This window comes from Cucurbita pepo, chromosome 1 (genome assembly GCF_057944985.1).
Source record: "Cucurbita pepo subsp. pepo isolate OVF chromosome 1, ASM5794498v1, whole genome shotgun sequence".
NCBI classification, from domain to species: domain Eukaryota; kingdom Viridiplantae; phylum Streptophyta; class Magnoliopsida; order Cucurbitales; family Cucurbitaceae; genus Cucurbita; species Cucurbita pepo.
This window is the reverse complement of record NC_141798.1, coordinates 8,172,892-8,186,549: the sequence shown is the minus strand read 5'-3', so window position 1 is coordinate 8,186,549 and position 13,658 is coordinate 8,172,892. Positions and strand designations below refer to the sequence as shown.

Below are 13,658 nucleotides of genomic sequence, written 5' to 3'. Positions count from 1 at the left end.
TCAGATCACTTTAAGAATTTTTTTGAAGAAATTTACAAAGATCCGAACCCATTAATTGGATGTCTCCTCTACTACGCCATGACTATAATTTCCGGTTTCCTCGGACACAAGAAATCAATTTTCAGGGCTAATTTGCTCGAACAGATTGGGTATTTATTGAATCCTTTTAGGTTGAAGAATATAATTACTAGCCTGTTTCTCTCTCCCTCTCTCTAACCAGTGGTTTCAGGTTGGAGTATCCTGGACTCGACACGACAGACAGACATACTTGCCTCCTCCAAATTCCCAATCTTTCATAGGTAAAATTTGTACCTAGTGGTTTACAGTGTTCTTAAAAAACACTTGGTAGGGAGATATATTTATACTCTTATTTGTTCATCTCACCCAAACTTCCTTACTATTCTTTCTAACCGAACACGTGGGATCTCATGAGAACGAACTTCCTTATGTAGAGAACGAACTTCCTTACGTGGGATCTCATGACTCTTTTCAATTGATGATGTGGGATCTCACGAGAACGAACTTCCTTACGTGGGATCTCATGACTCTTTTCAGTTGATGACGTGGGATCTCACAAGAACGAACTTCCTTACGTGGGATCTCACAAGAACGAACTTCCTTACGTGGGATCTCACAAGAACGAACTTCCTTACATTGGATCTCATGAGAACGAACTTCCTTACGTGGGATCTCATGACCCTTTTCAATTGATGATGCGGGATCTCACGAGAACGAACTTTCTTATGTGGGATCTCACGAGAACAACCTTTCTTTACGTGGAATCTCACGAGAACTTTCTAAAATAAAGAACGAGCATTGTTAGAGTTTAAAAGTTGACGAGCATTATTAGAATTTAGACAAGAAAACGGCGTGGTTCTGAAAATGTTTATGGTTTGTGCAGGACTGGTTGGGAAGGCAATTCTCGCGGCAAATGAGTCGAGGGAATGAATTCTCCGACGACGGAATAGAGGGTGTAACCGCCGTAGCAGCCGCCGCCTTTGCCATTCTTTCTGCTGAAGAATCGAGACCCAGAAAGAAGGTCGATCATCCTGAAACGTCGTCGTTCCAGAAGACAAAGAACGTCAAGGAGGACAATCGTACACCCCCTCCACGTCCGGCGCCGGAACCTGATAAGATTCCCCAGCCGTTCTCAGGTTTCTTAAATTTTCAATATAATTTTAACCCACATGTTCTGACATAAAAATATGGTTTCTAGCAAAATTTGGATTTGAATGTAATGATTGAGAAATATGGTGGCAGTAAACTCCGAACAACAAAAACAGAGACCAATAGAAAACAGAACCGATCCTTCTCCGGCCGCCATCAACCACATCTCCGGCGGCGGAAGAACAGAACCAGAGAGAGCAGTAGCAGTCCCTGTAAAGCCACAAACCCTGCCTTCTGAAACGAAAGCAGATCTGTGGGAAAAGGCAGAGCTGGGTAAAATCCAAGAAAGGTACTCTGTTCTTCTCCATTGCAAATCATATCTTAACGAACAATACCCATTACCAAAACTGGAGAAAATTTCAGATACCAGAAGGTGGACGAAAGAATTTGTTACTGGGAAAGCAAGAAGAAGGACAAAGCCATGCGCATATTTGAAGCATCACAGGTTCATGAACCAGTTTATCTGTGTTTAATGTTTGTTAGAACAATTAAGATAGAGGCGACATTGATGAACAGTGATTGACTCTGTTTTAAACATTTGAAGGCTGAGGGAATGAAGAAGAGTAAGAGGATAAAGAGAAGAAGAAAGCTGGAGGAAGACATGGAGTTCATAAAGAAAATAGGAGGAGAAGCAAGAACCAAAGCAGAGCGGAAGAAGAAGAAGGAGATTCTGAAGGCTAAGCAGAGAGCAGATATTATCAGACAGACAGGGAAGCTTCCCCTTGCTTGCTGCTGCTGCTGCTGATGAACATTGATAGCTATGTTGATCTTCTCTTATTTTGTACGCTTAACTACTGAATGAATGCTTTGAAAACAAAAATAATCCATAATTCAAGTTTCTGTCAGATGGGTTCTCTGTTTTAATCTGTTTTTAGGAAAATTGTTGAAGCTGATCTCAAAATTAAAGATTTTCTAGGTGTGTGTGTGTGTGTGTGTGTGTGTGTGTGTGTGTGTGTGTGTGTGTGTGTGTGGTAGGTAGAAGAAGCGGCTCTCTATAGCGCTGCGCGTCCCTACTCTTGATGCCGTCCATTAATCACTCCCATTCAAGATTCACGCTCCTTTACTCCTTACTATATAGCCCTTGCTACTACTTCCCTTCATTCAACCTCCGGAAATGTCAACTTCCGATCAGCCCTCCGGCGACCTCACCCATGTTGCTCTGTTCCCAAGTGCTGGTATGGGCCATCTTGTTCCCTTTCTCAGACTGGCTGCCGCTCTCCTCCGCCATCACTGCAAGCTTACCCTCATCACTTCTCATCCTGCCGTCTCTTCTGCTGAGTCGCAACTCATTTCCCGATTCCTCTCTGCTTTCCCCCAAATCACTGAGCTCAAGTTCCATATCGTACCTCTTGACCCTCTTGTCGCGAACTCCGATGACCCTTTTTTTCTTCAATTTGAAGCCATTCGTCGATCGGTTCATCTTCTCACTTCTCCCCTTTCTGCCCTCTCTCCGCCTCTGTCCGCCCTTGTCTGTGATGTGAGCTTGATTTCCTCTGCTCTTGCGCTTTCTGCGACCCTTAAGATACCCAATTACGTGCTCTTCACCTCCTCTGCTATAATGTTTTCTCTCTTTGCCTATTACCCGTTTGTTAAAATGTCTGACCCATCTGGCGATTTGATTCACATTCCTGCGATTGGGTCAATTCCCAAAACGTCGCTCCCTCCTCCCCTGCTTGTCGATAATAGCATCTTCAAGAAAATTTTTACGCAAGATGGTCGCAGGATCAAAGAACTGAATGGGGTTTTGATCAATGCGATGGACGCAATGGAAGGAGATACTGTCGCTGCACTCAACAGTGGGAAGGTACTGGATGGATTGCCGCCAGTGGTACCCATAGGACCATTGCTGCCATGTGAGTTTGAGAATCCAGAGGGGAAGTCTCCCATCAAATGGCTGGAGAAGTTACCTCCCAGATCGGTGGTTTTCGCGAGCTTCGGCAGCCGGACCGCCGCTTCGAGAGAGCAAATCAAAGAGATCGGAATTGGGTTGGCTTCGAGTGGGTACAAATTCCTGTGGATAGTGAAAGATAAAGTGGTGGACAAGGAAGACAAAGAGGGGTTAGAGGAGGTAGTGGGGGAAGAATTGATGGAGAAATTGAAGGAAAAGGGGATGGTATTGAAGGAATGGGTAAATCAGGAGGAAATTTTGGGGAACAGAGCGGTGGGTGGGTTTGTGAGCCACTGTGGGTGGAACTCGGTGATGGAAGCGGCGTTGAAGGGGGTGCCAGTTTTGGCGTGGCCTCAAAACGGGGACCAGATGATCAATGCAGGATTGGTTGCAAAGAAAGGGGTTGGAATGTGGGTTGAAAAATGGGGATGGGGCCATAAATGTGTGGTGAAGGGCGAGGAACTTGGTGGGAGGATTAAGGAGCTGATGGAGAGTGATGTCTTGAGAGCACGAGCTGCAGAGCTTAAAGAGGAGGCGGCGAAGGCTGTGGCTGTGGGAGGAAGCTGTGACAGAGCAATTGAAGGGCTGATTGGAAGGTGGAGCAAGGGCGTCTGAAGAAGGGCTGTTCAAAGGTTGTTTAGGATTAAGATATAGAATAAGATAGAAATTATGAATAATATAAGACGTGGCTGATCAATTAGACTTGTTTTTGTCATGTGGATCTGAATAAAAATTAGCCCTAAACTCTAATTAGATACTGAAATTGGACTGAAATTTTCTTTATTAGGGGTGAAACCTCTTTCTAGAGGTCGTGTTTTAAAATTTTTAGGGAAAGCGAAAAGAGACAATATGTACCCAATGTTTGAAAGGAGAAAAACAAAATATGACAGATGCATTTGTACAGAGGGCAAGCGGCAAAAGACCTCAGTCACATCCCTCATCGAGACCACACAAGGACAAAGCGGGGGTGGGAGTTGATTTAAGGGAGCTTACTGGTTGAGGAAGCAAGAAGGAGCTCGGGTTGTCGAAGGGAGAAGCTGTCGAAGATTTGAGACCAAAAACCACGCTCGCTAGAGGAACTCACGCTCTACAGTCACAGGCGTTCGACGATTGATTTTCAACTGAAACAAACCAAAACGGAAAATCGGACGCCCAAAGAACATTAAGGTATGTTTATGGATTTTCGAGAGCTTTTACAGTTAGATTCGCCCCTACCTTCGTGGTTTAACCCGATTTCATCTACTATAGATTCACGAGAGGACAATCTACGTCTTTATCGCAGAAAGCAACTAGAGTTATGTCCAATTCAACGAGAAACGAATGCGAGAAGGTTTGAGTTACAAATGGTATCAGAGTCAGACACTAGGCGGTGTGCTGGCGAGGACGCTAGCCTCCGAGAGAGGTGGATTGTAAAATCTCGCTAGCCTCCAAGAGAGGTGGATTGTAAAATCTCATATCGATTATCGATTGGAGAGGAGAACAAAACATTCTTGTTTTAAAATAAGAAAGTCAATATCTCCTAGCAGTGGTCTAATAAAAAAAATTAGTTGAAGACACCGAAATAAACCAAAATTAAATAAATCTCAAAGTTAGACGTGGAAAATGTGATAATTTAAACATTATTAAAAAAAAAAAGTATTAAAAGAATAAATGGAAAAGGAGAGAACACGTGACATAAGCGGTGTGGACAGCGAGTGAGTGAGAGAATGAGAAATGGAAGAATATGATTGGACGACAACTTTGAAACAGGAAAGAGATTATGGGACCCACTCATTATTAATAATAAGGAAACTGTCTGTGTACCAACCAAACGACTTGGACGCCGACATGCTTCCCCTTCCCCATCCTCATCCCCGCGCGTGTGCCTCACTTTCCCATTTTTTCCAACTATAAAACTGTAATCAACTTGCAAATGAAATATCAGAAAAGAATAACAGTTCATATGAAGATCATAACAGAATGAATAATAATAGCTCACAGGTTTAGGGAACGAACTCTGGTGGGAACAAATCATGCAAACATTATTTATGAATAATAATAATAATACAGAATTGGCAGACGCGCACACAACCCAAAATACTTCTGCTGCTATCAAATGTACAAAAAAGAGAAACAGGAGGAGGGCTGTGTGCTCCATGGACCTTAAATCTCAACCTATAGAACCATACAAATAACTTCCCAGCTTGCTTCCTCAGTTAATAAATCAAAGCTTCCTACCATTCATTAAGTTAAAGGGACAGGCGGAGCGTTCCAGCCGGGCATCTCTGTCGACGGGGCCGTCTAGTTGTCTTGCCCCAACCACTCAGGCTTCCATCCTCCAGAACCATTTCAATGTTACTTAGTTGCTGTATCAGCTGATTACATTCTGAATGCACAGCTGGTGGGGGACTGATTGCCGATCGTCGTCTTCCTCTACCGCAACCGTTTCTAGTAGAGTTCCTCCTTGTCACTCCCGAATGCCAGGAGTGGCCTGTTGCTCGCATTAGGCCACCAAATGTCTGAAGATCTTCTGTAACCTCATGCCTTGATAGAGAAGAAAGGCCTGGAAGGATATCCTTCTGGAAGTCCCTTCGCTGCCTACCTCTCCTCGTCTGGCCCTTTCGGGATCGATTTTGCAACAAATTGGTTCCAGATTCTTCAATTTCCATATTTTCTGGAACCAGTGGCTTCGGCATGTAGTCTTCTTCACCGACCTCCGCCAGCCTCAAAGTCATGTATTCGAAGTAATCAATCCCTCTCAAAGAGGATTCACCGTTATCCTTGCCTTCTTTGTCTCTAAATACAGTGTCAGACTTGGTGTGCTTATCATCTCCGTGTGTGGAAACTACCTCGGCAAACCAATTTAGGGGGTCGCTCGAAGAATCTTCCGACGCGTTGCTAACAGTATCATCCAAATGACAGGAATGACCACAAGAAGAGATGACAACTATTGCTTCTGCTGCTACAGCCATAAGATCATCCTGTATATCAACAGCCTTATGCTGAGGAGATTGTGATCGCCGTTCGTGATGTTTTTCTACAGATTCTTCCTCTGCAATTATGTCGTCTTCAGACTCGGGCAGTGCCGGGGCTTCTAAATCTATCTCTACCATGACCTTTTCCTTAGCACTTGAAGAAGCCAAGGGTAGAGGTCTCATAGAAGCTTCTTCATCACTGACACATGAGTTCAAATCAATATGAACTATAACAGTAGAGATCTTTGTGTCCTTTCTATTCTCGACAGCCAGAGCTCCGGTCGTAGCGTTATCCGAATCAAAAACTGAAGGATCACAAGGCAAATTGATATCAAGTACTCTAGTTTTCCGTTTATCGTCCACTTCATTCTCAGATGGATTAGGAAGAGGTGCCGATGGGGATGTAACAGAAAATGACTCATTCTTAGAAATGCATGGCCCTTCAAAAAAGGGAAACCCAAGAAGTTTTCTGTTACTCCGACATTCACCGTGTTCCGACGTTCTGGGCTCAATGTTACTACAACGTGAATTAGACTCAATGTCCGGACAACATTCAACTTTACTGCCATTTTCAGCTTCGTTTCTTTTGGAAAACTGGTTCTTTGGAGAGAGCCCAAAATTAAGCTCTGCAGTCATTGATAATCTGCTTGAATTGATCGTTTCATTCTTACTAGCAGGTACAGCCCTTGACCATGGTAATACATTATGATGGTCCTCATTGTTTGGTTCTGCCTCTCTGGTCCGGTAGTTTGGTTGTTGACCTGCCTCATTAGATAAACTGTTTGAGAGCATTACATTCAAGTTAATGTCTTTCGGAGAATTCGTCCCCACACAACCAGAGCCCTTGTAATAGTTTGCAGCATGGTCTTGCCTTACGGTAGAGGCGAGAACTCCTCCGTTGGAGCCAGACGTAGACCCGAGATAGAGTCCATTCTGGTAAGGAGTATCACAACCAGACCCAGGGTTTGATCTAGAGTCACTACTCAAATGCCATCTATCTCCAAAAATTCTATTGTTCTGGGCTGATGAAGGAAAACTCTTGTGCACAGCAGCAGACAATTTGAAACACGGTTGTGTATGACCCGATGTCGACTTTTGGGAGCCGTTGCCATTTGGCTTTTCCCAAGATGAACCAGAGTGAGCCCAAGACTTACCCACGTCCAAAGAAGGAGCGATAGGATATGTACGAGATGTCTGCGAAGCTAAAAGATAACCAGGATCCCCAGTATTAGACATTTCATAACTTCTTTTGGATAATTGCAAATCACTAACTGGCCTGTCCAACTCCTGTTGAACCTTGCTTCTATTATTGACATAGAAAACTGGAGGTTCATGAAACTTGTTTAGTGGAACTTGCATAGGATTAGAAGATACATGAAAATTTTCCATCTGACCACGAGTAACGGGTTTCTCGCTTTCCTTACTACGTCCTGAAATAAAAGAGTCTAAGGTTATCAAAAAAAGTGAAACTTTTTTAAAGCAAACTACTGCTATGTTCACAAGAAAGACACTCCAGGTCGAGATTTCTAGTTAATGTAGTTACCAATCTGTTCATATACTCCAAGCATTAAACATGACTGACTAAAGACAGTTCGGGGAACTGCGAAAGCCGAAAATCCTTGCATGAAAGTTTTAAGAATGCTAATGCAGTATAAAGAAGAAATATTACCTGCTTCAAAGATGTTAGGGAATGCCGCTCTTCTATTTGTTGCATGTCCACCTTCATTACTGGAGCTCAGAAACATTTCTTGCTTCCTAGATGATACAATGGGGCCTTGAGCCTCCCAATTGCTGGAGCCACGAGCACTAGGAAGATCAAAAAAGTTGGACCCATTTGCCTCTTCAACCTGAATGGGCTCGTTTAAATCGGCCAAACCATATCTGTTCCATAAACACGAGTCAGATCTCAAAGCAGCACCTTTAACATCACTTTTTCCACCAGGATTTGCCGTCACACAACTCTGAATCTCAAATTTCTTGTTACCGTTTGAATGGAAACCCAACATGGGAGGCACTTTTTCATCATGAAATACCTCCCCCTCTTCGCTGTCAATGTACTCGTCTGCTGGAAGTTGAAGATCAAATGTTTTCCTCCTAACCTTTGAGGGTTTAGATTCTAGTACCTCACAGTCTTTTGAACTCGTTCCATTTTGGGATAGGAAGAGACCATCGCTTCTATTATTCTTTTTCAAAGAACTTAAAGATGATTTTACATCTTCAACACTAGGTGCATACGGTCCGCCACTAGAAGAAATGGCATGAGGAAAGCTTGGGAGATGCCATTTTCTTGCACCATCAGGAGTACTTTGAGATGCTAGAGGACTAGATGAGAATGATATGTCTACCGGCATCGGGTGTCTGTGTTCGGATCTTTTAATATCATTCATTAACTCTCTCTGTTTTTTATATAACCGATGCAGCTCGCAAACCTGCTTAGTAACAAAAGATGAAAAGAAACTCAAAAAACAATAAGATCATAGCAACGAAGGTTCAAAGAAACAGTTGGAATGAATGTTACTTGATTCTTGAATATGGCTTCGTGCTGAAGCATTGTCCTCTTCACAGCATCTCTATCACAACCTAGATATGCATCGGATGTAGCACTTGGCAAAATTCCATTATAATACGGGCTGCTCTGACACGATTTTTCACTGTAATATAAAGGCCAGCTACAACCATGAGAATCTTCATTTAGATCCCTCATTGAGTGATATCCTGGCAAATAACGTTCATACTGCACCTTTGTTCCCATTCCTGAGTCATTGAAGGCTCATTGAATCATTATATGTTCATAATGGATATTGATATGAGCACATCACTTAACAAAAAATATAACTCGGCTAAAGGTACAAGTCAAGATAGACACAAGAAACGACATGAATATTCAACTATGAAAGTGATGGTCATCAGCATCCGAATGGTCGTGAACAAATTAAGAAACGAGATAAAGTTTTAATCGAAGTATAATAGCAAAAAAAGGTATTTTGGGGAAATTTTTCTAGGGAAGGGTGAAAAGTTGAAGACCTGAGGGGTACCTTTAAAACAAGGATGATGACTCTCATTTTTTTTGTTCCCCCTTACACTGTTGCTTCTTCTATTCGCCAATGTGCTGGTAATCCTTTAGTCCAGCTCATGCCTCTCCTCCCAGCGACTCTCGGAGGATATTCCTTGTAAACAAAATCTCACCCATCCTCCTGTTTTCAACATCAAGACTATACCGTCTAGTCTCAACTTTGAAGACATAGCACACGTGACCCGCAAGAATATCGTGTACTAGTTTCAGATCTGAACAGTTCATGTCAACCAAGTGCCACGGGTTTCTTCAGTATCTTAACTAACCCCAGGATGCTCACTGTGGTTCGGTATCATGTCATAAGACCCAAAACATGCTTCGGATATAGGGATTAGATAACCCACTTTGCTGAAGGGAAGGTTATGCTCAATAAGGGGGAACAACTTGTAGGTATTTCCGATCGAAAATTTTGAGTGTAACACATATAAAAGGCTTTCAGGTTTCGCGTTAGACCAATTGGTTCTTATAAAAGGTGTCTATTGCAAACTCTAGGAATGAAGAGAAAGAAATCATGTTACAATAATTTATTTGTATTTCTACTTTCCCCAAAGATATATAGCGCCTAGCGGACTGTCTGTAACAGCCCAAGCCCACCGCTAGCAGATATTGTCCTCTTAGGGCTTTCCCTTTCAGGCTTCCCCTCAAGATTTTTAAAACGCATCTACTAAGGAGAGGTTTCCACATCCTTATAAAGAATGTTTCATTCTCCTCCTCAATCGATGTGGGATCTCACATTGTCACTGTGATGAAGAAACAGAAATATCCTCAAAGGGCAAAAACCAAAAGAACAAAAATTTCAACTACAATGACCTTACTTAAGAAATCATGTTTGATGACTGCCACTGCAAAACTAACAATGCAGAGTCTCAAGTGCAGAATCAAACAGAACCGCTATTACTACTATATCCAACCAATTTGCTTCGACCCCAGAGGATAAATATAAACGGCTCCAACGTCCAAGAACATTGGAATTTCCACCCTCACAAACCATACCAAATAGAGCTACCGGTATATGATATAATGTACAATCAAACTAGTATATCTAAGTCCTGAAGACATTCCATTCATCAGTATTATAACCAGTAGGCCTGCACCGAAGCAACACTATAATGGGAGCAGATAAGGAGTCTCCTATGCAAATGACTTGGGACCTCAAGAAATTCAGGGGCAAGTAAGAGGCAGTGGTATAGTATGCTAAACCCGAATCGAACCAACGATATCTAGCATACAAACCACTTAACAGAAGGCTGCTCATAAGACAAGGACTTAAATGGCAACCATCTTTAACTCCAAGAAGCCACTGACAGATAAAAGGAATTACTCATGAAAACTTATGAAGCAACTCAACTGAGGCAGTTCAGATCAGTTGCTAAGAAAATGTACACAAGCAGCTAAAGCAGTAATCATCTCAATCTCCATACAAGCTTACTCCAGAACAATTAAGCTACGCAACATCAAAATTAGTCCTCTATCTTGAATATTGAGCAGGAATGAATGGATCGTTTGAAGTCTTTGAAAATTAATACACAAATCAGAGAACAAAAACGAAACCACTCAAAAAATCGAAGCAAGGATGCAATCAAATCTTCGTAAACGAAACACCAAAGATAAAACTATGATCAAACATCAATATCGTCTCGAAATCTCAAGAACACACAAATTCCCAAATGTACAAAACACAATCGAATCCAGGAATGTTAAATTGCGAAACAGTTTAAGTAAAAAGTAAAAAGGATGATTAGAAAAAGAAAATGCAGAGGCAAATGGTTAAAAGGGTGAGAGTGATAGCAGGAAACAGTCATAGAAAGTGGGAGAGTAGAATACGAAATTAAGATAAATTAAGAAAACCTATGAAAAAGGAATCATCGGAATCCAAAAGGAACCCAGAAGAAATCAAATAGAAATAGATTGGAAAAATTACCTTAAACCCACATCGTCCGATTCGAAAACTCAAGAACCCCTTACGGATTCAGCCATTTAAGAACACCTTGAGAAGGGGAAATTCTTGAAAACCAAATAAGAAGCAAAATAGAATTATAAATATATAGATGATGAAAGAAACAGCAGTGAGAGAGGGAGAGAGAGAGAGAGAGAACTTAGATCGTCATCGAGGTGGAGAAAATAAAGGAGATTTTCGATCTGCTGGGCCACTCTCTCTCTCGCTCTCTCTCTCTCTCTCTGAATATAAGGAAGGGAGAGAATTTTGAGGGAGGGAGAGAGAGAAATAAGTTGTTAATTTTAATTTTATTGGGAAAAAAAGAAGAGAAAAGAAAAGAGAGAGAGATCCCAGATAAGAAATCTTCACACAGACGAACGACCTTCTAAGAACAGTGACATGAAATTTGTCAACATCCGGTCTCTATTTATTCTCTGCTTTTTTTCGTTCATAATTTTACTTTTCTGGTTTCTATAAAAAAAAAAAAAAAAATTAATAATTATAAACAAAAAGAAATGGGCATTTCTAGATTCTCTCCACCTTCCTTGCTTTTGGTGCACTTATTCATTTATTATAATATCATACAATTTCAAACCATTCTTTATTCACTAAAATACATTAACAAATCTAACTATGTTTTTCCTTTTTATTATTATTAATTTTTTTTTAATTTTCTCAAGAACAAACAACAAGACATCCAAGACATCTTTGTTTCTGCAGCGCCTGAATCCTCTACTAACAAAGTATTATCATCTCGATTCATGATCGCTCTTGATCTTTTCATACAACAACAGTGTGATTTATGCCAGATTTAGCATTAATTAGCATCAAATGAAGAGGAAAAATCTATAAATTGTTATTGTATTCCATTTAGAAGATAATAATGGTTGAGATCGAATTTGATTTTGGCCCGTGCACAATGGACTGGGTCAATTTAGGTGAGAATCTAAGCTAGCCCATCAATCACCGAGCATGGCTCGTCTAATGAGTTTAAGCTTCCTATCATGAGGCTCAAGGTTATAATTTGCAACACCATGAAGGATACATGAATAGTCAAGATGGTTTGATAAAAGTCCCACATCGACTAATTTAGGGAATGATCGTGGGTTTATAATCAAATAATGCTGTCTTCATTGGTATATGAGGCATTTTATTGGGTGACATCCTGAAAATTTTCTTAACAAGCATGTGAATGAGATACAAGGAAATATCATCCACACCCACACTGATGCCAAATCCTAACACATGGAGCGTTACATCGTTAGTATAGAACCATTCACGAGCTTTGATTTATCTCTATATAAAAAGCATACAACATGTGGAGTTTTCTCAATAGGTCGAAAGTTTTTTAAATTATATTAAGAAGAGTTCACACTGTATTCAGTTGTGTTATTTATTAGGCAATACAGATTCATCGACTCTCTATCACTAGTTTTAACTTCGCCACGTTGCCTCTGATTGTATTGACGTGAAGACGATGTGTCGATTCGCTGTTGGTCCAAAATCACACAAACAAACAATATTGGAAGAAGGGGGAAAAAAAGTAATATTAGAAAATGAAAGTGAAATTGTTCTCAAAATTTGATTTGATAATGTCTACATTCTAAGCAATGTTTTTATTGGCTAATATAACAGACATGGGTGGGGTCCAGTTGATACTATGAGGAGGATGAGGATTATTGAGGTTTGAGTTTTGCTATTAAATGCCCTCGTGCCTATTTCGGAATTACCAAAATGCCACTATTGATTTTTCCGTAGAAAGAAATGATGACTTATCCTCTTTGAGCAGCTGGAAGTTTTTAAAGAAAAATTGCGTTTAATCAATAAATTTTCAAATGCAAGATAAAATAACACGTCGTTCAGATACGACTTTAACAGCACCACGTGGTACATTTCCATTGGCGGCCTGGTAGAATGTTTGATCCCCTGTTTCCGTTTCGCAGTTTCTTTTTATATATATATATATATATATATATTCTTTTTTACTTCAAATTAAAAAATCTTTCGTATTAAAACAGAAAGTAAATCAATAAGAAAAAGACTTATATTTCGGGGATTAATAAATAATAAAATATTTATTTTTTTTTCTCTCTACGCCAATTATTGGTTGCCATGTAATCACTTTAATTATTTTAGTATTTCCTAAACTAATAAAAATACTTTTTAACCGTATAAAAAATATCCCTAAAATTTTAAATTTTTTAATAATATAACAACTTTTTAAAAAGTTAAAAACAAATATATATTATTCTTTTTTATCTCAAAAATATCATTTAATTTTAAAAAAAATATTTAAAATTATGCTTTTCAAATGTTTCTTTGTACCTTAATTTTTTTTTAATTTTAAAAATTACTTTTAACTTAAAAAAAAATAAAAACATATTTATTATTAACACCATGTGTTCAAAAATATTAATAACTTTCAAAAGTAATATTAAAATGTTTTTATCGGATCGATTTTAATCCATATATTATATTAATAATTTTTTATAACTTTTTTTTATGAAAGGAAAGGTAAATACTAATTTAAAATTTTAATGGGTAATTTTTTGTTTAAAGGTATTTTTTAAACCAAATACAAAATTTAGAGATATTTTAATTAATTTAGCTTTAAAAAAATATAAAATTTTATTAAAAAAA

At 39.7% G+C, this 13,658-nt stretch overlaps 3 protein-coding genes across 4 annotated transcripts; 2 read left to right on the top strand and 1 right to left on the bottom strand.

Annotated features, from left to right (window-relative positions):
* Positions 1-202: 202 nt before the first annotated feature.
* LOC111777635 (uncharacterized) lies at positions 203-2,012 on the top strand. Its single transcript, XM_087117238.1, has 5 exons — positions 203-299; positions 902-1,154; positions 1,261-1,456; positions 1,531-1,612; positions 1,712-2,012. The coding sequence occupies exons 2-5, from the start codon at positions 932-934 to the stop codon at positions 1,910-1,912; spliced, it is 702 nt and encodes a 233-aa protein (XP_086973364.1). The 5' UTR covers positions 203-299; positions 902-931; the 3' UTR covers positions 1,913-2,012.
* Positions 2,013-2,281: 269 nt separating this feature from the next.
* Positions 2,282-3,752, top strand: LOC111777626 (UDP-glycosyltransferase 708G1). The gene has a single exon (XM_023657308.2). It carries the CDS (start codon positions 2,282-2,284, stop codon positions 3,668-3,670), a length of 1,389 nt encoding a protein of 462 aa, XP_023513076.2. The 3' UTR covers positions 3,671-3,752.
* A 1,300-nt stretch (positions 3,753-5,052) lies between these two features.
* Positions 5,053-11,382, bottom strand: LOC111794703 (uncharacterized). 2 transcript variants are annotated; one of them, XM_087128454.1, is made up of 5 exons: positions 11,004-11,382; positions 9,045-10,382; positions 8,528-8,763; positions 7,679-8,438; positions 5,053-7,439 (listed from the first exon to the last, which is right to left on the bottom strand). In XM_087128454.1, exons 3-5 carry the CDS (start codon positions 8,759-8,761, stop codon positions 5,284-5,286), a joined length of 3,150 nt encoding a protein of 1,049 aa, XP_086984580.1. In that variant the 5' UTR covers positions 8,762-8,763; positions 9,045-10,382; positions 11,004-11,382; the 3' UTR covers positions 5,053-5,283. The 2 variants fall into 2 exon arrangements, with proteins under 2 accessions (XP_086984580.1, XP_086984574.1); XM_087128448.1 differs by lacking the exon at positions 9,045-10,382 and having other exon boundaries at positions 11,004-11,381.
* Between the last annotated feature and the right edge of the window lie 2,276 nt (positions 11,383-13,658).